The 27,214-nt window shown below is 33.6% G+C and overlaps 1 protein-coding gene across 5 annotated transcripts in view; it reads left to right on the plus strand.

Annotated features, from left to right (window-relative positions):
- The window catches only part of LOC132939587 (clumping factor A-like), a 40,696-nt gene extending 13,959 nt beyond the window's left edge, over nt 1–26,737 (plus strand). For 3 of the 5 annotated variants that reach the window (XM_061006838.1, XM_061006841.1, XM_061006842.1), the window contains 6 exons: nt 4,649–4,868; nt 11,604–11,793; nt 13,542–13,703; nt 22,014–22,148; nt 23,206–23,370; nt 26,555–26,737. In XM_061006838.1, coding sequence (XP_060862821.1) covers nt 4,649–4,868; nt 11,604–11,793; nt 13,542–13,703; nt 22,014–22,148; nt 23,206–23,367 — 869 coding nt within the window. In that variant the 3' untranslated portion in view covers nt 23,368–23,370; nt 26,555–26,737. The remainder of the gene's footprint in view (nt 1–4,648; nt 4,869–11,603; nt 11,794–13,541; nt 13,704–22,013; nt 22,149–23,205; nt 23,371–26,554) is intronic. The other 2 variants (XM_061006839.1, XM_061006840.1) reach the window with 2 other exon arrangements.
- The last annotated feature ends 477 nt before the right edge of the window (nt 26,738–27,214 follow it).

The raw sequence follows: 27,214 nt of genomic DNA on the forward strand, positions 1-27,214 counted from the left end.
GAACCGCCGCCGCCGCCGCCGCCGCAAGACGGATTAATAGCTGATAAATAATTGCGTTATTTGTAGGACGTATAGGTACGACGTTGCTGTCGGACGCGTGGCACACGAAATCGTTTCCTGTCCCGTTACGATACTACGTTCCTCGCCAAAAATAACGTACGGGCACGACGTTGTTACTATCGTCGTCGACGTTTCTGCACGATTGCAATGTCGTCGTCGTCGTTCGACCGCGCCGCAATACTGGCCAATCCGGCGCGTTGTCAATAATTATTTATCGTTCGAACGACAATATTCCAAAACTATAAAATATTCTCACCGTTGCCGGCGCGACGAGTGCTGATGGTCGACCCGTCGGCAGCGAATGCGCGGCGAAACGATTATAATATTAGGCACATCATTATTGCGCTTACACCAGCTACCAGGGATTTTCCGAATAAAGAGCCTAGGTTCCGATTCGCGGGACAATATAGCCACGGTGGGAAATTCCACGAAAAAGGCAATGGAAAATGGGAAGCAGTGGGAAAATCTCGGCAAAATATTTTCATGAAACAGTTACTTCTGTGTGATAATAACGACACGCCAAATACGGCAATGCTGTTTTGAAAGTTTTTATTCACAACCGACGCTGAGGGCCTCTCCGCGGATCGCACAACATAATACGAACTTTTACGGGACGAATCGCTTTTAAGTAGATATATAATATATTTTAAATACTTATATTTGTCATGCCATTTGCGCGGTTTGTTCTCCATTGATGCTAACATATTTATTTTTTTCAAATTAGAACCACCCCATATAAATCCCCATATAAATTGTCAATCATTTTTTACTTGGTTAAACCGAACGAGTATTTTTTGAGTTATTCAACTCCGTGTGTTTAAGGATAATAGTTCCACAATAATACGAACACTGAATAAGTTTGGAAGATTTGGATTCTTATTATAAACATTTTATAGTTTTTAAAATTTACCTGGATATAAAATATAGGTACTACTGCCAATATTACACATTATATTTTTGTAAAACTATTTTTAAGGACTACCCATTATCCATAATATATTATATATTTCAATAACTCAGAAACTACTCATATGAATTTTCATTTAGATCCATGTACGATATACATTATCCATAAAGTCGTCCGCTTAAAATTTACTGTAAAAACGGTTAGTTTTCACTTGAAATGGTACATTAATTGTATTGCCATTGCAGTACACTTCTTAAATTGTACAACAAATATAAATATTATGGTCCGTAGACCATATATTATAATGTATGTATTTCAAAGAACAGAATCTGAGTAAATCCTTATTTGAGGGGAAGATGGGGGGAGTGAGCATGGTCAGGTAGCCATGTATAATATTATTCAGTTTTGTTTTTATTCCCTGGACGACACCGCAATTATTCGACGTGCAATGGGTATAATATTCGTCGTCTTCTTTGCCGGACAATTTATTGCCCTATTTATTTTACCTACGACCGGGTCTGTGAATATTTCCGGCTTTTCATTAAGGTCTTTATAGCAGGCATAATAATTTCGCCAAATATCCCATTTCGGCCGCAAACCCACCATCACCCTTCCCCCCCCCCACACTATACCGACAGGTCAAAACGCGGTACGAACGGGTCATCGTGGTATAAACCTACGGCTAAAATATTGAAATACCGTAATGTGGTATGCACCGAGTTTAGTAGGCGTACAGTAATATAGTGTGTGTGCATTGCGGACCGCGGAAACGCCATAAACAAATATAAAATTGACTGCAGCAATACTAAATCGATTTACACATTGGTCGCATTTTAATGTTATCTGTGCGCGCGCGTGCCAAGAACGTTGACCTATACCTATGCCTCACCGTATAATAATATTATGTACATGACACATAATATGCATATGTATATAAATTATGCAAAGACGCCGTTAAAATAATAATACCAACGGCGGGTTAACGGATCTTCGGTAAATGTATATTATTATTATTATTATTATTATTGCGTTATTGCTATTCGCCGGCCATGTATTGACGTGCAAGTCAATTTGTTTTTTCGAGGCGTTCGTTTTCTCGGTAAAACGCTTTTTTGTATATTTTTCAACACAACCGACTTAGTTTTTTTTTTTTTTTTACACACTTTTACGATATTTCCAGACATTTTATTTTGTTAAGGCGATCAATATTATTTTTTTCTATTATACATATTATTATATTTTGTTTCCACCTACTCCGAAACAGTAAATAATATTATGTTTTTCATTAAACTTTGTTGTGGTAGTGCAATAAATATTTTTGAACTGATGTTTTAATATTTATAAGCATTTAAAGTTTAAATGAGCGTAGTAGTAGTGCAAACGTTTGTGGCGTATCAGACACATCACCACAACATAATTACGTAACTTTAAATGCTTAAAAGTTATAACAATAAATAAAGGCTTAAAATGGTTAGGTTTTTTTTTAACATATTTCAAAAATATATTATGCTTTGGAGTATGAAATTAAAAACAACAACTACCTATTATGTTTTGCAAAAAAATGTCTACGATTGTATAGCAAACCAGAAATAGCAATTGACTTTTTTTTTCAGAAAAAATATTGTCATAAACACTGTTATAGTAAAAAATTAACGAAACACAAAAATTATTCTAAAAAACATATCAATTTTTGCATTGAGAAACACATCGTCGTTTAACGCCAACCGGATTAGGTATAGTTACAATACGTTTTGTATTATTGTTATTATTTATTTAAATGTACGGATCTACTGTTACGCAGGTGGTGCGGCCGACCAAAACACGATATTATGATATTATAATCCGAGATTAAATTAGAAAAACGATCGACGAGCCCACGTTTCATCCTACATAAGTAGTTATAAGTACTTATAAGACGTATTCAAAGTTTGAATGAGCCGAGTTGTAGTAGACTAACAATTTGTGGGGTACCAATGTGCTATTCCGCTACTCTCATCTAAACATTAAATGCTTATAAGTTATAATTAATCGACTACTCGTTAGAAATTCAATTTGTATACATCCAAGTTTTAAAAAAAAAATGGTCTGTTTATATATAGGAATATGATTTCATATTATAGGTATATTATGAAGTTAACAATTTACGACGAAATAGTAAAAATTATTTTTTAAAAACGTTTATACTTTTCGAAATAAATATGATTATTTAATTTACAATAAAAAGAATCATCCTATATATTAGGATATTATATATTATTAACCACAACGTCCCAGACACCAAAACCGTGCGCACACTCAATCAACCGACTAATTTACCGCACGGGCGACGAAGTGCTGCGCTTGCATTTAGCGTCGTCTTCTTCGTTGTTTAATATTTCTATCATTATTATGTTATTATGATATGGTTCTACCGACGTCTTTCCTTGCTTATCCCTGCCAATGCATATTATAATATTGGCTTTGCTACGACCGTTTTTTTTTTTTTTTCAATTTTCATCGAATACTTTTCCGAGTACGGTGCTCGAAAAGTCCTGTGTAGCGTTACTCCGTTTATATTATAAGGATCGCGTGAATTGAGTGTGGTAAGCGATGCGATGAAGTGGTCGCTTTTTTTCTCCGGTCTACATTTTTTTTTTCGTCAGTCATCAAGTGCGGTTTTTACCGAACTCCGCTATGAGCATCGTTTCTTGCATTCAATGATTTATCCGTCGAATTTCGAGTGTGAAAACGCGCACAGTCGTCGCATTATACGAACGAACGATAAATCCATGTAGATTAACGGCCGTCGCGCCGTTGCGTTATGTCTGCCATAAGATTAATACGACTTTCTTTTTTCTTTTTTTATCGAACTTTTTACAAGTACGCCACGGACACACATAATAATATAGTCGTGAGCTTTACTCCGATCTGTGGCAGGGGAGGGGGGGGATTGAGTATAACTAATGAATATGAATTTAACAGTGCGAGGTCCGTGGTTTAAAGCGTAGTCAGCTGGCACGTTTTCGGGAAACCTATTTCGTCGATACTCGATACTCGATAACAGTAGGTACGCGATTATGTTCATGTATTTTTTATGTTTATGCCGAGTGCGTAAATCTTAACGGCTAAAACCAAAATTTCCCAATATCCTAGGTAAAATCTTTGTCACCATTACTTTTTGTTTTTCCGTCACATAATCGTTGGCTTAACCGACCGACCGCAATTTACCGCCCGTTGAGTGCTCGTGATTTATATACCTACTAATATACTATCGAACTGAGTACGACATGAAACCCGCCCATGTCTCAAAACGTTTTCACGTAGATCATCATTATCATTACCCATGATATTATGTTACTACTATAAGATCTTATTTTCATCATTAATGTGACAAAACGGCCCAAATCAACCCAGTTTAGGGGGGATTCGTTTATTTTTCTACATTATTTGATAGGTTGATATTATACTCGCAGTTTTACTCAGTATCAAGATAAATGTTTGTCTAGAAAATTAGGTGTGTGTGTGTTTGGGGGAGGGTCGGAACTCCCTGTGTTCACTTCTCACAAAACTGCATCATCTCACCACCGAGACGAATATTCCTGTGCACTTCGTGTGGACGGCGGAGGGACTGCGGTGATAAATGCGCGGCGCAAATTTGACGGGAAAATTTTTTTGTTTATAAACGATTCGGTCGGTCTTCAGGTGCGATGGTCAGCAACCCGGTGACCTTGCCGTCCTCGTACGTCACCAAGTATAACAGGTTCGTGGACAACATACTGGGCCGTATCAACAAGGTGCTGAGGAAGAACTACGACCCGGTCAACGTGCGTCTGCAAACGCCCACGCAAACCACTGACCACAAAAAAAAGGGTACCACCTCTCAAAAACCAAAAACCAAACCCAAAATGGAGTCCAGAGAAAGGTACCACTTTTAACCTATATATATTATTAAACCTATTGCATGATTGTATTATATAGATTATTATTTATTATTTATATGTAGGACGTAGGTCAATTATTATTTGTAATACTATAATAATAATGATGTATATTTTTTAAATGGGGAAAATTAGTAGTTGGTAGGTATAATTACTAGAGTTATGGATTCTAAGCTTTGGTTTGGTTATTGCTTCTCAACATTATTTTTATCAGATTTTTACTAATTATAAGTGATGCCTACCTTTTGAAAGTTGAAAATTGCAAATAATTATGGAATATTTCACTGAAATTCTAATAGGTATATGCTGTATACACGCGTATCATCATACATTTAATGAGTATATGCAAATTAAACTGGAGAGGTAAATACCTAGATATATGCCGAATGCCAACGCAAGTATACCTCCGGCTCCTAAGTAATACACCACAGACATTATTGTAACTAACTGTCCCGCCCGCCGTTGCCCGTGCCAAAGATCTGTGTTTTTATATAAAAGTTTAAAAAAATGTATATCTCATATTTTTACTAGTTATAATAGTAATGTAATATGTAACAAATGACAACCACCTATTTAATAAAAACAAATATTCCTTTTTGGAGAGCTGAAAAAAAATTCAAGTGTGAGCTAGATTTTAGCTACCTAAAAATTAAACCATAAACACCATTCAAGTCTCAAGGTATCTATTGATATAACTTTTAGAAAAAACGCCAAAACAGTACAGTAGTAACTTCGGATAACCCACCATCCATGTTTACCCATAACTTGACATCACCCGTGAAAAAATTTAAAATATAAAATACAACGCTATATAAGTGAATCTTGTGGTTTTAATTCACTGGTAAATGGGCGTCGGTATACCTCGCTTTAAGAGGTAATTCGACCGATATGGACAATTCGCTTTTAGCAGATTGAATATAACACTTGATATAAATCGAACGTGGTTCATAGTCCCTTTTATATTATCTAAGAACAATAAATATGAAATTTTCACAAAATCGGTTCAGTAGTTTTTGAGTAATAAGCTACAGACATATACATCCAACTCTCATATTTATTGTAAGATATAATTTCTTTATTCGAGGCCCGAATGTAATATGTAACGCGGTGATTTTATGTATGCTTTTACCTCATCTGCCCGAATAATCAATGGCAATCGTTCATATACAAACAAATACTAATTTCTACTAATTATTTCTTTTTTTATGTTGTATTATAATCTGTAAGAACTGAGATGTAACCAATGGCAACCATTTATAAATAATCAACAAATTTCGATTTCGTCGTAATCCTCAAAATCTGATCACCTCTTCTTGGTAAATGTTTCTAATTTTTCTTTCCTTAAAAATCTCATTAAACATTAAAAAAAAAAACAATGATCCAAATCGGTCCAGCCTTTCTCAAATGATGTGGTTACCAACAAACAGCATTTAATTTTTATAATATAGATATTAGATAATGCTTTAGTTCGTTGATGAATGTTAGCAGATTATGGAAATGTAGTAGGTATCCGTCACCGGAATCAAAGCAGTATCAATCGTGATAAAAAAATATTATTGGATACGTACACGCAAACTCCCAAAGTGCCAAAATTGTCGTGACACTTAAAAAAAAGTTTTATTTATAATTTTTAAATCACTTTTTAATTTTAACTTAATTAATAATAATAATAGGTAGGTAACTAATATTAAAATATTATGTTTGGATATCTCTCAAAAGTGAATATTATTGTAGAATAATATAACTTATAAGTCCTAGACCCTAGCAGACGAATTGTTTAGCAAATGTATCCTGTATTGATGTATTCACTATTCAGTATTGCCATGGCATGGATTTGTGATGCATTGCCTCGTGGTTCGTCATAGTAAAATAAAATATATCAAACATAATATTATATAATATGTAGTGTTTATTGACACACTGTGAAGTGTTAATCAATTTTGAAATAATCAACTACAACACGGATAATCATGTTATGTGTTATAAAGTATAGTTCAGAAAAAAATATCTTCTTATTAAATTATGTTTGAATTGTTGTCTACATAACACGGGATTAGTGTACAAATACTTCAGTGCAAAAAACAGTGATAAGAAAAATGTATTTTTATCTGAAATATTTCAATATTAACTGCAGTAAATAAATTAATTATATAGTACCTAAGCGGCTAAGCCCTAAGTATATTAATATTTCTGGAGACTGAAATAGACGGCGACGGTACAAGATCAATACGGAAAGTTTTGAGTGTTCAAATTCACACAATTCATGGTGTCTGTAAATGTTCAAGATCGAAAGCTCTGTAATAATACACTTTTATTTATTACATTTTTTTGTATAACTATTAACATATTATTTCCTCTTCATTGTCACTCCTTCAAACTATAGAACTTGAATAACCCACCCCCTACCCTTTGTGCGCACCACGACACCCGGTCAATATATTATGTGAAATTCCCTATCTCTTGCTTGGTTTTCATTTTATATCGTCCCAGCGAACATTCATCTCTACTCTTCTCATTTTTTTCGAAACATCGTATTTCAATTCCCAATTCCACCGCGGCGCCCAATTTAATTCAAACGTAATATTCTCAAAAACACTGGTCTCGTTAATACAATTTATGAATACATTTTATACAATATACAGATAAAACGGACGACAGTTTAAAAAATACACAACCACTACTTTAGACACATTTGGTGTTATAATACAAACAATACAATAATACTTGTTACCTATATAGTTGTCTACTTCGTTGTTGAGTAAGAGCGTAGGATATTAAAAAATAATTATTTTAAATCAAACGCGTTGTTAAATATTTTCCAGAACGACATTTGCTGTGTTTGATTCAATTAATAAAATTGAAATATTTTACTTTATAGCCTACAATGTTATATTATGTAGTAGGTTTCTACATATTTATATTATTTGAAATACTTATATGAAAGTAGAAAAAAATATTAAAGCTAGAGTTTTGGCGTATATGATGACAATATCGCCGTTATCACTTCATCTCACGACGATATAATGATATAATTATGTTATAATTAGCGCGTGGATTTAATTGTTGATTGCATATTTTTCTGAATGTTCTAAAATATTTCTCATCCAACGCGATATAATATAACGAATGTACATATCTAAATGTAATAATATTATATTCACCAAAAACTGTTTTTTAATCGGGTCTTAAATGTTTTCGGGGCTTTTATTTAGGGCATTTCATCAAGTCTTGTAATATTAAGAGTGCATTAAATCGTATTTCCATCGGGCATTCGTCTTGTATTTTAGATCATTTAAATGCACGCCATTTGTTTGAGTTGAACGATTGCTTTCGAATATTAATTTCAGTTTCACCCAGAGTCGTTTATAATTTGTCGACGGCGTGACGACACGTGTTCGTACAAATTAATTTTGCAACTGCGGCAGTCAAATTGCACACACATATACGTCTTATTGTATATATTGTGTTTACAACGACGATGGCAATGCAGTTGTGTTTAAAACGCGCGTATCTAATGTTCATTTTTACACGACACTGTAGCGTGGTGTTTTTTATTATATTGTCGCGAGCTTAGGAACGTGCTGAATAGTGTGCATATAATAATATTATATACATGCAGTAAATGTCCCAGAAAACCTATTACCAAGTGTACACACACACAATGCAGTAGTAACACTCGTTGTATATACAACAATCGAAACGTCACGACGGATGCGAGTCGCGAACGATTATTCAAATAACAATGCGCCGTTTTCAACTGCACGGAGCCTAAAATACAATATTATTATATTATTTATGTTATACGATTTTCGCATACGCACACTTCAGCCACAGTTGTTTGGCGCGCCTTCCCTTCTGCCCGAGAACACTGCACAGTGTTGCGCTGTTGAGACCACCATGTACCAGCTGTAGCGTGAAAAAAGAAATATATTAAACGGTCGCGTGAAGATGTGAAATCATACAAAAGGGTTTCTCGGTTTGGACGGGAAAAAGTCCAAAGCTTTCGGGTTGAAAGTCAGTTTTTTAATTTGCCCGACATCGATATATTTTTCCATTGTTCCTATTTTACGCCACAATTATTGCTCCGCAATAATTACATAACGAAAACACTGACGTCAGTAACGTACGTTATCAATAATTTATACCCGAATCGCATATTATTATGATACTACAGAGCAGACTATGCATCGACCTATTTGAATCCGAAATATATATATTTTTTTTTTATCTACGATTTTGGGGCAATTGATGTATGTGACATTGGGACTATCGTTGTGTTTGAAATTTATTTAAATATCGACGACGAGTTCGTTTGTTACACGAGTACCTACTTTACATTTATTTTTCCACGCCAACCTTCGCCAGTTCTCCGCGATAATAAAAATAAAGACGAATGTACAGTTGTGTTTCTGGATACCTATACCTAATTATTTTAAATTAGGGTTTTTTTTTTATAAATTTTACCGTTTTAAAATTTTGTTTTTTTGAGATCATATCTTCCCCGCATTCATCACAAACACAGGAATCACTACAAAATAATAATTGTTGATTGAAAGTGTGCAGGTCAAATGTATCATTGTTTTAAAAAACTTTCCGTCCACGGCCCATGTTTTTAAAATACAGACTTGTAAAAGATTAGTTGGTATAACTATGTGTAATTTACTAAATTTAATTATCTTGACTTTTTTTTATTCCGGTCGAAATACAATACTACTGTAGCCACAGACACAGACAGTTGTCGAACACGATACCATTGTATATACGTCTAATTTAGCGCCGGTGGACTCGATTCGTTGATTCGGGACGCAACTCGTGAGCACATCACTTTAGTTTTCACGCGACACACATATACGCATTACTTTGTGTCTGGAATTTGGGACACGCGTTATATTATTATATTTTAGGTGCCTATTATAATATCTTAGACGCCACGATGTTGGGTTCAAATAATTTCACGCCGACTGCAGGCCGTACAACGATGTATATTATAATATTATTTTATATAAATTTGAATCTCGCACGTTAATTTAAAATGTTAATAAATCGTAATCCGTCATATTTTTTTTTTTTTTAACTGCAACCGGAGACGCGGGAAGTAAGACTATACGAAATAAGTCTTCTTTTTTTCTTTTTTTTTTTTTCATGCGCGTTAGTACATTTCGCCGATAATATTTTATACCTACCGCGCTATATAATAATATTTTCGAGTTATTTCCTGCAAGACTCCAGGGATTGATTTTATCGTGAATAATTTATAACTCTACGGATAAAATATATAATATGTACATATTATTATATCATATATAATTGTGTTACCACCTGCTGCCGCCACCGCTTATCATACATACGCTTTCTCGGAACAACGGTGCAAATCCACAACCTGCAGGCTATGCGCATTTATCCAAAATCGTATTAGACGCCGGCCAAATAGGTATGGCGAGACGTGGCGTAACCACAACTGACAGCGACATTACAATATTATACTTAGGTACTACAGTTAAAGTGCATACGATATACCTATTACCTGGGTTCATATATATTGCATAGGTAAATGTACATTGTTTGCAATGCCGCGGGGAAGAACATAACGATCCTTCGATTGCTAAATAATGTATTATATTTCGTATACTGTAGTTAGTTTTTGAAATTGGATAGTGTGAAAACTATATAATAACAAAATCGTCAGGTTGGATTAATAATACAATATCTTCTGCGTTTGACGTTTTTCGGCGTTGTATAATATCCGGAGAAAAAAAAACAAAAAGTTCGTCCGTACGAAAGGGTTTATTACTTTACAGCACAATAGATTCGCACATTAAGGCTCGTCGGCAATATTATTTTCTACAGTACAAAAACAATATCAATTTCACCAGTCCAAACGCCCAATAGTTCAAGCGTAACTTTTTGCTTTTAATGGAAACGAGGATACATTTTTTTTTTTTTTTCATTACGTTATTCGTTTGACGGTGTTCACTATTATTATTATTGTTATTATTATCACTATGATTTTTATTTGTTTTCCTCTTTCGTTCTTTGATAACAAAAAAAAATTAATAAAATAATATCACAATATAGCATTTATACTGTTTGGCGTTCGACGTTCGACGTTCGCCGTCATCAGCAAGTTCAAACTGTAAACATGCAATTAAATGTTATTTGCGGTCGTGCAGATATTTTACAGGGGTTCTATTTATACTACATATAATAATATTATGCAGTAACTTTGCGATGTTGCCCTCCTTCAATACTAATCTAGACGGGTTAGTTTCACGAAGTATAATTATCATGGTCTCGCTTTAAATGTTACCTAGCAAACGTAAGAAATTATCATTTACTCGGTCATCAGTTCTAATAACACCCTAAAATTATTTGTTTAACGATATTAACCTGTTCCCTCTGCTGATTTGAAGTTTTTAACAAAGCGTCTTGCTGATGAGATTGATCCCCTACACTGCTTTATCAAATTAATTTCAGAGTTTCCACTTGAAAACCGAGAATCCGTTTTCCATTATAATATATTCCTCCACTAATTATATTTATCATGTTCTCCGTTATCGCATCTTTTGCAACTAGCAAATTAAGACCCCGTTTTATGCCTGTTTTATTATTCAAGCGTAAATATTGTTATTGTAATTTTTAACTATACATTAATTAAATAAATAAATAAATATCACGTAGGTTTGTACGTCGTGTAAAATCATAAAATTATTTGTTCTAAGCGTCCGACAAACGGAAGTGTTGAAAAATGGCACCGCAGCAGCTCCGGCGACGGAAAAGTCTGCGACCCCTGTTCCACAGCATCCGACTGCAGTGAACGGCACGTCGTCCCGGGCGCAGCGCAAGCACCACAAACACGATAGGACGTCAAAGGCGCAGAACAACAAGCCCAAAGTCACCACCAAAAATAAGGTATGTAATATAATATAGACGTTAGATAGGCGAGCGTTTTATCGCCCTCGTCCTTATCATCACTACCCCGCCCCCCGCCCCCCAACAAGTATATAATATACAACATTTGAAGTGGGTAGATGCGAAGTCTGGACCGCCTTTTGTATAAATGCGTATGCCACAATATTACCTAGATATGGGCCACCTCGCCATCCCTTGAAATCTCGGAGGTTAGTTTAGGTAAATGTATGTATAATACGACAATAACCGTATTTTCATAATAAATTTCAGAATAGAATCCTGCGCATTTCGCATTCTACTCTATTATTATAATATACGCCACTATTAAAAATGTAAACACCCTTTTTATACCCGTTTAAAATATACTTTTACTTATGTTCGAAAATTCGTACCATAAATCGTTTCACATAATATTATTATACTCGGCTAATACAAACAATTATTAAGTTTTTACGTATACGTACAATACGCATGCGCGCGTACAGGTAGACAAACAAAATTTATAAAAATACTTTTCGGAAAGGTTTATTTAGTACGTACTAAACTACTGACGTATTACACAGCGTACAGTGTACAACATAATAATAATATAATCGTGGCGTTTACGAAACAACCCTCTAAAAGGTACAGCCGACAAATAATGTAGTTTAGTTTAAAAGCAAATGATGGTGTAACTGAAAGAAATAAAATCAATCGATTCGATTAAATTTAATATCTTGGATTCAAATTAAAAATTGACGGCTAACAACGGCCACGGGTTGGCTAGAGTAGAATAATAATATTATATAGGTATACAACTATTATACCAACCCGTAACCGACAGCCGTAATGTTTATACCACCGATATACGTTTTCACATTACACTATAAAGGGACGAATGGTATACGCGTAGACGGGTCATTTATATGCAGGTGGGTACACGCGAACACGTAAAGGCGGAGACCGTCCTTTCACCGCCTTTCGTAGGTACCTACACATACAATATTATAGCCATAAAGGTACTAATATTATGACGCTATACACGCCCTCAAACCCCAATCAATTAAGTTATTGTTATTATTATATTTTATGATAAGGCCTTGGGAATTTGTTGCCCTAAAAAAACAATAATAATGCATTCATGTCCCATACATTTTATATTTATATAGTAGGTACATATTTTATAAAATTCATTAAAAATTAAAAAAAAAAAAATTATCTCTATAAAATATTTAAAACACATGGAAATATGTTATTTTAATTATTTAGTACAATAATTCGGTGATACTTTATTGATTTTGAGATGCTCGATTTGGCTGCTTTGTGTTCAGTGATCATAAAAGATGGCCACTACACACTGTTGACCCGTATCGGTTTTATTAGTTGTAGTATAGGATTTCATATACAATTAGATATGAGATTAGAAATGCCTTCGATACATTTCAATTTTTAATTGTTTATGTTTACTATTGTAGAATGGTATATTGTGTAAGATCCCTTTAATATTGAAACGGAATTTATTACATTTAAATTTACGTTCAAATCATACAAATAAAAAAATGTCATTCGGTCATCTAACATGGAACAGATTTTTACCAAAACGAAAATCGCATGGTTACCACCAGAAAAAATGCAAACTGCATTGAAATTGTTGTATTGCTTAAACTATTACACACCGCCCATATTATATATTATTAAGTGGTGTGGAACAACACGTCATATTACTATCGATCATTCGTAACACTAATATTATCGTCTACTGATTTTAGCCAGCCGCCAAGCCCCATAGCCCGCCTAGAGCCAGAGCCACCATGTACGGACTGAGTAGTCTGCGCCGGGATGGAGACGTCACCGTTAACGTGATGAACAGCCACACGACAGTGAAGACCAAGTTTTTGGTCGGCCCGCTAACTTTGAAAGTCGAAAAAGAGGTAAGTTTTATGCTACTGTCGTTTCCGGTTAAGTCCAACGCCAATAATTAATAACTAATTACTTATACAATGTACTCAGGAATCCGGATACGTGACTATCGTTATTTTGTTACCAATATAGATATTTTGTACTCGGCGGCTTTAATCGTAGGCGCAAAATGCTGTGGTGGAAAAGTAGGGCATTGCCCCCTTACTATTTTATACTGGGGTAAAGTATAGCTCTAATGCTTATGGGTATGAGCCGTTATAAGTATGACCACTTAATTATTGAATCAGGAATTACTTATTTGTTTACTTTTGTTTAAAATTTTTGTCTACACTGTGATTAAATAAAAAAATATTCGATTACCTATAACTTGTAACTTTAACCATAGTTATAGATTTTCATCTAACGTGTACTGCGTATACCCATATCACTTTTAAATAAACCGATAATTATTTATTTAAGAAGCTAAGTAATTACAGTAGACAATTCATCTAATTAAGTTAATAATTTCGTTAGATAATTAACTATACCTATATACTAATTGATTAGTCAAGTTTAAAAGCTGAAAAAAATAATCTTTTAACTACCTATAGTATTAACACCGACCTTTGCTAGTAAATTATTCGAAGTATTTTTATACTCCTCTCCCCACAAAAAAAAAATAATAGATTATCCAAGTTAAGCTACTGTGGTATTATACTGCGCCGTCCTCTTGACAACAATGAAAATAACATAATGTATAAACTGATACGTACCTAATTTAATCTTTGATAACCGCGGATTTATATGTACTTACCGGTGAATTTTCAGCAGTATTATAATGTGCACACAATGTGTACATGTACATCCATAGAATTTATATAATGGTATTCAGATCAACGCGTAATATACTATTATGCGTCCGGCACAACCTATATGGGGTAAAGTATGTCCGTATACCTACGTACCTTAGACCTCGGTACCTTCAGTAATGAGTGCTTTTATTGTTGCCAGCGACTTCACGTTCCGGCCATCTAAATAATATTGTAAGCGCAACGGAATTATATGATTTTGATTTTATTTTTCTTCCAATTTTCCGGTCCAACCATATTATTTCAAATTCCGAATTTAAACTCAAACAACTGTGTAATAATGTGCGTATATGCAAGTACTCTATTTAAATACGGTCCATTTGTAAAGGTAAAAGGACGGAATAGGCTATACTTCAATGTTTAAAATAAATACCGAACTCGCGTCAATCGATTTCACAGTATTTTGATTTTTTTTTCCTCCGTTGACGTGTTTTTGTGTTTGGTATTCGGTAGATTCGCGTGTGGTTAGAAAAAAAAACTGTATAATATTCTACGAATAACGCCGCATGTTCGTTATTTTGAATTACATTTTTTTTTTTACTTCTGTTCTACACTTTTTCGATGTATTTTTTTCGTGTACGAATGTCATTTTAAAAAAATATTTTATTATTTTGAATTTACATAAGTGCCAAAGTTACGCACATTTTAATGCTATACTTTTATACAGACTATTATTTTAATAATAATTATTATTATATTAGTGTATGCGAAAATACATATCGCAGGCGTGCTGGCTGCTACGAACATGTTTTGCATATTTGTTTACGTTTCGTAACAATAAAAATACTGTCCATTTTCATTTATCAGTCCTCCGGGCCCGCAGCACGTGCGTAATGTACATTGAATGCGAGCTTTACGCACATGGAGGTAGATTCATTGTGGCTATACTCTGCACCACCGTATATAGTGATGGCTCTATACTATACCCATTTATGCGTGAAAAAGAAACTAATTACACGTAATCTGTGTGGGTAGTTGAAATGAAAAGTACACGTCTCGGTGCACAATAATCATTTGGGACGTCCGCGATGTAGTGTGTCCAGTCGTGTTTTTAAGTCTTTTTTTTTTGTTTAGAGAGAAAGGATCCGATAAAACCATGAAAATAAATAGAGCATGCTTTAAAAATGTTTGATATTGACCATTTCGATATTTATATTCATTCGAACTTGAACAATAGTTCTATATTAGTTTACTATCAATGCATTAATCTGTGTACACACAAAATATTGTTCGGAAAATTATTTGTTTTTAGTATTTAAATTAATTAACACTATTAGTTTCTACTTGCTATAAAAGTACGGAATCTAAAGTTCGTCTGTCGATACAGCACACAAGGAAAAGGGTTAAATGTCTACAAATATTTTTATATTAACAATTTCCATACTATAGGTACCTATCAAGAAATATTTAATTTAACTAATAGGGTCTTACGGAATAATCGAATCACTCTGTAAATCCATAATTCATAATACTTTTTATATAAGTATAGACTACTATTATAGAGTATAACATTATATTCAAGTACTGCACAAATGAAAACAAAATATTTTTATTTACTCCAAACTATAATTTATTACTTTTTAAAAGTTTTTTCCTAATAATAAAATGGTAGGAAATTAAGAACCAATTTTATTTTATGCTTCTTATAAAATGGCTGTATAAAATATTATTGAAGACGGTTTTGTGAAATATTAAAAACTATTTTTTTAGTAAAGGAAAACAAAAGGTAAAAAAAAAAAGTTTTCAAAGGGAAACAAAATACTTAAACCGTGTTTGTTATAAATAAAACATCTTAGCCTATATTAATACAATATTTTGTTAACATTTTACAAAGTAGTATTTTACTCGTACGCTATATTGTAATATAATGTAATCTTCTTAAGTCTTAAGTATGGTAGTATATTTAGCAAAGTTAAACAAAAAATTGATGTTCTGTAAAATTCGACAGTCTATTATAGCAGTATATTATTATACATTTATAACAGATACTTATAACCATCACGCGTCACCTTTATGTATCGACTGAACGCCACAATATATTTCATTTTTATATTTATTGACGAGCGATAATCGGCGTGTCGCGATATTAAACTATAGGTTAGGAGGTACCTATCCGTTTTAATATGAAGTTCAACATAATATTACAAAACACTTTATTTCACATTATAACGTCATGTGTATACGTCTTATTAACGTGCGTTACAAATATCACATTTTAATACGCGTGGCAGCAGCGGCGCTTAGGGTTCGGCGGAAAACTTCGACGTGCGGCGTCTAATAACCGAACCGAATTATTCGGAAGGAAAAAAAAAAAATGAAAAAAATCTCAAGCGAAAAAAAAAAAAAAAACCAGGAATTTTACGGCGCACCGACTTTGGGTGTAAATTGCGTTGCGGGCGATACGCCGGATAAAGCGTTTCGGGTCTGATACTTTGGCGATCATAAATCTTAACGCCACCGCCACGCAGACACCACCACTGCCGACACGGAGACCGAAGTGCGTGTTTTCGTTAACGAGCTGTAGCCTCGTGATGCCACTGAAATATTATCAGAAATTTGTACGTTTTATATTTCTATAAACATTGCCCCGCCGGACTAGACGTGTTGTGTACCCGTACGTAATAAAATATTTTAATCATGGTACACATTATTGTAGTATGCCGTGTACGGCGCTGTACGAATATTATAAATATATTATTATTATTAGAACATTATTTCGTAGGTATACCTAACAAGTTTGTGTTTTGTACAACACTGCGGTGCGTGCGTAGTCAAGAGACCGTTTTGTGATGTTAAATCGTTGCAATTAAACAGATAAATTTACATAAAGTATGCTATGATAATTATTATAACATGTGTCTACTAGATATATTATTATACTACCTGCTCATATTGGTATACGTCTCTTTGAAGAGATCTAATAAAAACGTCCCGCACACAACTCATAATATTATTATAAACCTCAATCTGAGACGTTCGTGAAGTTGGCCCACCTAAGTACTTCAATTTTTTTTAAAGCTATGCCATTATTTTGCAAGTTATTTGCAAGTATTTGCAAGTCTATTTTTAGAATTTGCAAGTCCAAACTTTCACCGTGAATCCAAAAACTGAAAAGGTGGGCCAACTTCACGTAGCCCACCCATTTTGACCGAGAACTTCAAAATCGGTATCAAACGAAAGCTAATGATTAGCAAGTATCTGAAAGCCCCTTTTTGAAATTTGCAAGTCCATCAGGCGGCCGCTATAAACTTTTTAACTTGTGAAGTTGGCCCAACTACTTTGACCTAGAACTTTGAAATCAGCATCAAACGAAAGCTTATGATTAGCAAGAATTTGCAAGTCTGGTTTTAGAATTTGCAAGTCACTCGGGTGGCCACTAAGAGCTTTCAAAGTTTGGAAGTTGGCCCACCCAAGTTGTCCCAGAACTTCAAAATAAGTATCAAACGAAAGCTAATGATTAGCAAGTATTTGCAAGTCTACTTTTAGAATTTGCAAGTAACTCGGGCGGCCAGTAAGAGCTGTCAAAGTTACGAAGTTAGCCCACCGAAATCGACCTAAAACTTTGAAAATGGTACCGAACAATAGCTTTTCATTTGCAAGTATTTGCAAGTCCAGTTTTACTTGAAACTTCAAAGTGGGTAAGTATCAAACGAAAGGTAATTATTATAACAAACATTTGCAACTTTGCAAGTCACTATGGCGGCCGCCATTAGCTTTTGAAGCTGGGAATTTTGAACCAGCATATGTCCTACCATTTTGGACTTATGATATTATAAACTAACATGAATTATAACGTTTATGTTTTGTAATTTTTATTCAAGTTTATATATTTATAATTATTTTGTTGTACATGCAAAATATACACTATTTTTTGTTTCCAAACTTCTAAACGAATGCATTTAAGGTTGGTCCACAATATTTTTTTTGTTCTTTGAGAAACAGTGAATGTACCTACTTATAAAGAATACTTTATATCATAATGTACACCATAGGCGTACACCATAGCCTCAATTTATTTCTGATCGAGCCTGGAACAATCATAGTGCCATACTGCCCTAATACTTCAACAGTGCTTTAATTTTTTGAAGACACATCAACATACAATCATACATTCAAATTGTAAACGAATAACTGTGTTATTGATATCGATAAAAATAAAAAAACTAATTTGAATAAAAAATTTAAAATGAATGAAAAAAATCTAAATCTAATTAAAAAACCGTCCAAATGCGAGTCGGACTCGCGCTCAAAGGGTTCCGTACCATCATCAGCTATAAACATGTTGGCAACACTGCTTATATTATATTATATTCTAGGATTTTTAGTATTAATTGTTGTAAAAGCGGCAACAGAAATACATAATCGGTGAAAATTTCAACTTTCTAACTTCCATGGTTCATGAGATACAGCCTGGTGATAGACGGACGGATAGCGGAGCCTTAGTAATACAGGGACCCGCTTTACCGTACGGAATCCTAAAAGGATAGTTGAATAAAATAAATCTACATTTATTAAAAAAAAATCTATATTAAGTAAAATGTAATATAATATTAATTTAAATAAAAAAATAAATATTAAATAAATAGTAAATAAATATTGAATCCATTGTATATACAACATACATTAATATACCTAAGCTATGTTATGTTCAATATGCATAAGCTACACTGTAGGTTAAACTCCTATGGTACACTGTAAGTTACAACATACAGACATAACGGAATGTACCTAAAGACTAAACGATTAAAACTGCAGATTTGGTTCCAAAAATCAAAACAGCGAGGAGTGTCGTACAAATCAATACAAACGTGGTACAAGGAATGGTATAATAATATTTTTTAAAGCCTTAATTAGGGGTTATAAGATATGAATCCCTGAGTAACTTCTAAATTGTAAAAGCGAGCCACAAGCATATTTTAAAATTATTAGCTTTATTTGATAACCAATTATAAAATTCTCGATCGAAACAGTTGGCCCAAAATTCCCAGCTTCAAAAGCTAATGGCGGCCGCCATAGTGACTTGCAAAGTTGCAAATGTTTGTTATAATAATTACCTTTCGTTTGATACCTACCCACTTTGAAGTTTCAGGTCTTTGAGAAACAGCGAGACTACTTATAAGGAGTACTTTATACCGTAGGCGTACACAGCCTTAAATTTATGGTCAAACAATAATAGTGCCATACTGCCATAACACTTCGACAGTGCTTTCATTTTTTTTCAACACATCAACATATAATCAATCATACATTAAAAAACGAATAAAATATGTGTTATTGATACCGATAAAAATAAAAAACTAGTTTGAATAAAAAATGGCAACAGTAAAACTTCAAAAGTAAGAAACCACTTCTAGCGACCACCTTAATGACTTGCAAATTCTAAAACTGGACTTGCAAATACTTGCAAATGAAAAGCTATTGTTCGGTACCATTTTCAAAGTTTTAGGTCGATTTGGGTGGGCTAACTTCGTAACTTTGACAGCTCTTACTGGCCGCCCGAGTTACTTGCAAATTCTAAAAGTAGACTTGCAAATACTTGCTAATCATTAGCTTTCGTTTGATACTTATTTTGAAGTTCTGGGACAACTTGGGTGGGCCAACTTCCAAACTTTGAAAGCTCTTAGTGGCCACCCGAGTGACTTGCAAATTCTAAAAACGAACTTGCAAATACTTGCTATTCATTAGCTTTCGTTTGATACCTATTTTGAAGTTCTGGGACAACTTGGGTGGGCCAACTTCTAAACTTTGAAAGCTCTTACTGGCCGCCCGGGTGACTTGCAAATTCTAAAACCAGACTTGCAAATTCTTGCTAATCATAAGCTTTCGTTTGATGCTGATTTCAAAGTTCTAGGTCAAAGTAGTTGGGCCAACTTCACAAGTTCAAAAGTTTATAGTGGTCGCCTGATGGACTTGCAAATTCTAAAACCAGACTTGCAAATTCTGGCTAATCAGTAGCTTTCATTTGGTGCTGATTTTGAAGTTCTAGGACAAAGTAGGTGGGCCAACTTCACAAGTTCAAAAGTTTATAGCGGCCGCCTGATGGACTTGCAAATTTCAAAAAGGGGCTTTCAGATACTTGCTAATCATTAGCTTTCGTTTGATACCGATTTTGAAGTTCTCGGTCAAAATGGGTGGGCTACGTGAAGTTGGCCCACCTTTTCAGTTTTTGGATTCACGGTGAAAGTTTGGACTTGCAAATTCTAAAAATAGACTTGCAAATACTTGCAAATAACTTGCAAAATAATGGCATAGCTTTAAAAAAAATTGAAGTACTTAGGTGGGCCAACTTCACGAACGTCAATCTGAGTGTAATGGTGACAACTGACAATATAAAATATAGTAAATAATAATACATTATTATAATGTAACGCAACTTTAATATAATATACATGATAAGTAATAGTCGGTATAAGTTAGATATTCGCGTTATACCACCTACTTAGTATACTTACACACACTATTTTATTATTTATATTAAAAGCTCTAGGGTTCAGGTGCACAATTTCGTTGAAAAAACTGGGGACATTGAAGCCCTCTATTATTATCATTATTATATGGATAACGGACGTGCACTGTAGTACCTAATTTATTATAGATGACAAAAATTATTATTTTGCTCATAACTGGGGGTGCTAAACACACCCCCCAATCCCCTCCCTCTAAACTGCACCTATACGGCTGTAGCATTAACATTTTTTTTCATTGTTAAAGTGTTCTATAAGCCTTAAAAAACGCGCCACAAATGTTTCATTATAAAATCACGTTTGATATACTATTGTGTATTGGCCTAAAAATTGTGTCAGTTTATGCCAGGCGGGGGCAGCCGGGGGATCGTGACTTAAGGTATATTTTATAAGTTATTCTAACTTTATAAATTCACGTCAGTTGATAAAAAATTATCCATCCGTTTTTTCTACGAAATGTACCTAATTAATTGTTTTAAAGTAGAAAAGTATAATATTGTGATAAATAGAAAAAAAAAACTTAGAAAGTTATACGATTACCCTAGAAGTGTAGTCACCCACGTAAATTCTGTGAGTTCCAAGCCCTGCATATATTTATTTAGGTACATATTATGTGACTAACCGACTATTTTAATGACATAATAACGTAGTCATGTGGCTATATATTATTATAACTTAAACATATTTTACGATGTACTGTAGTTTGTTAATTAATTGAAAAGTGTGTATCCCCTTTTAATCATTTTTAAACTTTTTTTTTCACATTTTATTTTTTATTTTTTTATAAATTGTAATAAAGGGAAGCCATTGTTCATGTAGGTGCTCACATATATATGTACCTATTGCGTTTAAATAATTACAATACATCGTGACCTGGGCTTACTGACTTTTCAATTATAAATATAACATACTGCAGTAATTATACTATTAGTAGCATATTATTAGTATTGAATCGTCATATTAAATCTTCGTAGACTTTATTAATTCGGTTTGTCTTGTGTTGTCATAGTTCGGACGAGGTGCCAAAAAGGAGCTGAGATCGGCGACTGCCACCACCGGCGAACTGGTCGGCCGACTTAACATGAGAGTGCTTACCGGCGGCGCGGCCACGCTGCACTCCATCCGCGTTCACCAGCCAAAACAAGTACACGACAAAGTTTTCCGACAGACAAATAATAATATAATATAATATAATATAATACTATATACTTATAGTTACTATTAATGTAATTTTAGTTCATTAATATTATATTATAATATACTTTATTATAAGTACTTATATAAGATTTAATAACGGTGATGGACTAGGACATACTAATATTGCTTCGCGTGATGGTACGTGGACATCAAAGTTTTATCCGCGCGTGTCTTGAAAATATGAATTGTATCGTTTAATTTCGTGATAATATTATTAACTATCGGTGTAAGACGGGTACACTGCCGCAGTTAACGCTAAATAGTTTTATGGAATGAGAGAATAACCACCATTGGATCATTGTTTTTTTTCATAAAAGCCGTGGAAACAGTATAAACGCTTATAGACATATTGAGAACAATTACATTATTTAACACCTAACTTTATACTGTACGAGTTGTATTATTCGGTCAAATTTAAAGTCACGTCTAAAATTGACAGGTCAAAGTCGGATAAAAAATGAATCCCTATAATATCTAAATCAATCGCCAGAAGAAATCGCCATCGAAGTTAAATTTTGTATTTTAAATATGATTTGAGTGATAGCGCGCTTATTTTTCCCCCAAAACATATTTAACGTGTTATCACGTTATGTAAATTCACTCTCACGTTTTGAAGACGAAACTTCCGTCGTCGAACGAAAAAATATTTTAGCGGCCACATTTTTAGGGCACACAACATAACAGTATGCAGATATAGGTACTGACGCATGGCACTGCAGTGTGGATTTTCGTGCCGAAAAAAATGTTTGCACGCACCTTACGTTTTCCGTCGCTACACTAACAACATAATCATATAATAACGGGAGATGATAAATAACAATATTGTGTGACAACAACAAAAAAACACCGTAACGGCGTAATCGAGGGAGCAACTGGTGGTGCACAACACCACGTGCAGCATGCGGCGAATGGTTGGCGGGCGCGCGTGCTTTGTACATATTATCGCACCGGTTAGGGACCCAAACGGGACGTTTTTGCCGAACGTTAATGCTTAACGGTTTTAGCTGCAGATCGACAGCCCGGACGACCACGACAAGACTAGGGAGTACGTGTGGAGACGGTCCAACATGATCGCCCACCTCGTGTCGCAGAAACTGACGTTCGCCACGAAGTCCATGTTGCAACCGGTCCCGCACAAGACGGCCTCTAAACAGTCCAAACCATAGTAGGTGTGTAGCTGTACGACCGCGCTACGTGATCGCGGTGGTACTGTAGTGGTACCCATATTATATAGTATATTGTTATTACATCGTGTCAAAGTGTAAAAGGTCAGAACACCTTCACCCCCCCCCCCCCCACAAACACACACACACACAAATCACTGGGTAAAATTTGAACCCCGTCGCCATATTACACGTCGCGGTAAAATCGATCGAAAACGTTTTCAACAATATTATTTTAACTCAATAGAATAAATGCCGTTTTAACAAAATTATATAGATACCTACTCAAACGCCCATCTGGTTACGCGACTGGTGGTGCCTCGAAAACGGTAATTTTATTAATATTAATACGAAAAATATATTATTATCTTTCGAACGCAATAGAACACAATATTAGGAATTGTATAATATTATACACCGCTACTACCTCGCGGGGTTCGGCAAATTCAATGATTTCCACATGGTGGTAGGAACCTATATTAACACACCTGTGAATTTTTGTTCCAAGCACTATATTGTACGAATGCAATAAACACGGCATATAACTATTGACCAGTCGTGAATAACACTATTTGCCAATAAATACTTCCTAGATGGCTAGATCTATGATATAATAATATATCATTATATCAAACACGGTGGAAAAAAAATGTAAATTCTATATTGCATAATATGCATAGTTATTAATTATTATTAATTTATATGCATAATTCTTTCGGTGGTTCAACAAATAAATTATATATCATTCATATTATATTGCCATATATAATTGGTCGTATTCAGCATGCTGTAATATAATATATAGAAGCACCCAGATATAATTCTGGGTAGTTTTACTGGTTCGACTGATCGAATGTATAACAAGGGAATAGACCATAACCAACAAACCGAATAAACTAATAACGATATAACAACACTTACCGGACAATAGAGTCGTGTCACAAATTGTATAACCATCCCTTAAAAAATACAGTTCGGACCTTCTATAATAGCAGGTATACTACACTGTTGCTGTGTTATATTATAGAGGGTGAGAAAACGCGGTGTCCTGGGTCATATACAATGTATATAAGGGTGTGTAACTGGAAGACGTGACATATTTAATTGTAGTTTTAACGTACAATTATCAAATTCTCCGACAGCACCCTGCCACCCTCATGTTCTGCACCGCCACGTTTTCCGGTTTTTCCGTTTGATACGTCATACCCAGTAAAGTAGTAACATAGTAGAAGACAAATGTGAGTTTATATAGGTGCGTTGTACTTATATATAAAATATATTCCACTATATACACGTCGGAAGTTAATTATATTTAATAGGAATACATTTTTTATACGACAATATTATTAGTTAGAAGGACACTACACCCGCATGGGTTGTGCTCATTTTAAAATGTATAACAACAATAATTGTTCCAAAATAGGTACTCTTCGTTTTATTTCACAGCCTTACAAATGCATCGTTATACAACTTGATAATTTGTATTGTTATTCAATAACTAAATAGATATTTTAGTTATAATTACGAACAATAACATGAAATATATTTTTTTACGTGTGAACGAGTGACCTATCTATTTTCTGTTAATTTTTTATGCGTTAAATTAAATATTCCTTTTTGAAAGAGCTGATACATGGTGATTCTTTTATCAAAGAACATTCGTTATTTTAAAAACTGTCATCGTTAATGAAAAAATATTTTTTTTATATAAATTTACCTAAGTTCGTACAAAAAAAACATTTTAATAAAAATATATTTTACTATTTTTTCCTTTCCATTTTTAAGTTTTTTTTTACTTTTTTAATGACAACATTCATTTTTGATTCCTTATTCAACAGAATACTTTTCAGAGTTCATCGATTTATAAGAATTTCGGATAAGAAATGTGTGATTATATAAATATTTAAAGTTTTTATGAGTAGAGGAGAGTACTTATTCCGCAAAATGTTGTTTGTTCACTACTCATCTAAACTTTGCATATTTATAACTAATTAACTACTAGTCCGAAATTTGATTTTTATGCACCGGAATACTCAGGAAAATATTCTGGTTCAAAATATGAAAATAAAAATACATGTCGTTATTCAGAGAATTAAAAACATATCAAATAATAACGATAAAAAATTGTAAAACTATTATTATTTTTCAAACATTTTGCTATGTAATGAGTAATGACTTAAGCATTTATAAAAAAAAATATTTTCAAAACCGTTTATAGTTACATAAGTGTTCTTTGATAAAATAATTAGGCATTTCATTAGGGCTACCGACTGTCTTCAAATCATGTTTACGGTGGACACGTGACCTCAGATACATAATAGTACATCGTAATAAATAACTATGCATAAAATAATTGTCAGTAATCATCGGCTGCCCAGTAGTGTAGTGTGACTGGCGACTATAGAATCATGTAGTCAACCCTACAGTAACTTATTACTGCGCCCGTGTGTTATATTAGTTCGATCCTTCGAGGGGTAGCGCAACGATAAAATTTACCACCGTTATGTAATCTATTAAACACCTACTTACAAGAGCTGGACGTTTTATTAATTAAATTCTTATTTGGATATATTGTGAATAATGTCCGTATAATCTTATTCATTATATAGTTAATTTTGATCAGCCATCAATGTTATCCGTTCGAACCAGCGCATCGTCCGTTCTGTATTACTGGGTAATGTTATCATATATTTGCTGTCGTCCCTCCATAGCACCGTAAAAGATTAATTAACAATACCATAATTATAATATTATTGTCAGTGTACGTTGTATTGAATTTTTTTTTTCTCCTATTTACGCATGCAACCCACGCGTATGCAAAAAGTATGGGTGCTGTCTAAGTGCGTTTTTGTTTGTTTTTATACAACGTTTTGGGGTGTCGGCGTTAAACACAAAAACGTGTCATCGGCTTTCAGATTTTTTTACGATTACAATAATAATAATTTAACGCACGAGGATAAAATACATACGGTTTTAAAAGGGCCGTACCTATATATATATATATTATTATATATACGCTCTGAGGGAGATGATTGCTTTATTATTTACTAGGAAACCGTTAACATCTTGTAAGGACTAAGGTGTAATAAAAAAAAAGACCTGTAAAACGCTATAGCATAAAATAGGGGCACGATCGTAAAACGAAAATATTGTAAATTTTTTTTTTATCATATTTTTTTTTTTTTTTCAGAAATGGAGTTCAACCGTACTCAATGGCTGATTAAATGTTAAGATTTTTTCACTATTTATTTATTTTTATACATTTATATTTATTAATTTATTTATTTATTAAAATACATAGTAATATACATATTGTATTTCAAGTCTGTAAGACAAAATTTTGTAGAATAAATTATTTCCTACGCTCATATTATATAGATTGGTTCTTTTTTTATTTTTTGAAAGTAGGTACTATGCATATATTTACTGTTGATCCTTCATACCTAGTTAGTTTCATCACAGCTATATTATAATGTAATTAAATTACATGCACCTATTATTAACTTATTTTACATTTTTATGAAATTGCGTTTTCACTTTATTAATAACGTAATATTTATTAAACTTAACACAATTACATTGTGTGTAGGTACGTGAATAAATAACGTCAATTGTAGATAATTGATAATATGATTTACATACCTATACTCAATGTATTCACTACACATATTAATATTAATGACGTCAAAAGTAAATACGCAGCGACAGCACATAGTACATACTATACTATATAGTATTTATATACGGTATATACTATATACTATATACGGTATATACCTACGCCACTGCGCCAGTTTAAAGTTAAAAAAAAGGTGGGAAACCGATTCATCAAAATACCGTTATTTTGTTA

The sequence above is a fragment of the Metopolophium dirhodum genome, chromosome 2, assembly GCF_019925205.1.
Source record: "Metopolophium dirhodum isolate CAU chromosome 2, ASM1992520v1, whole genome shotgun sequence".
In the NCBI taxonomy this organism is placed as follows: domain Eukaryota; kingdom Metazoa; phylum Arthropoda; class Insecta; order Hemiptera; family Aphididae; genus Metopolophium; species Metopolophium dirhodum.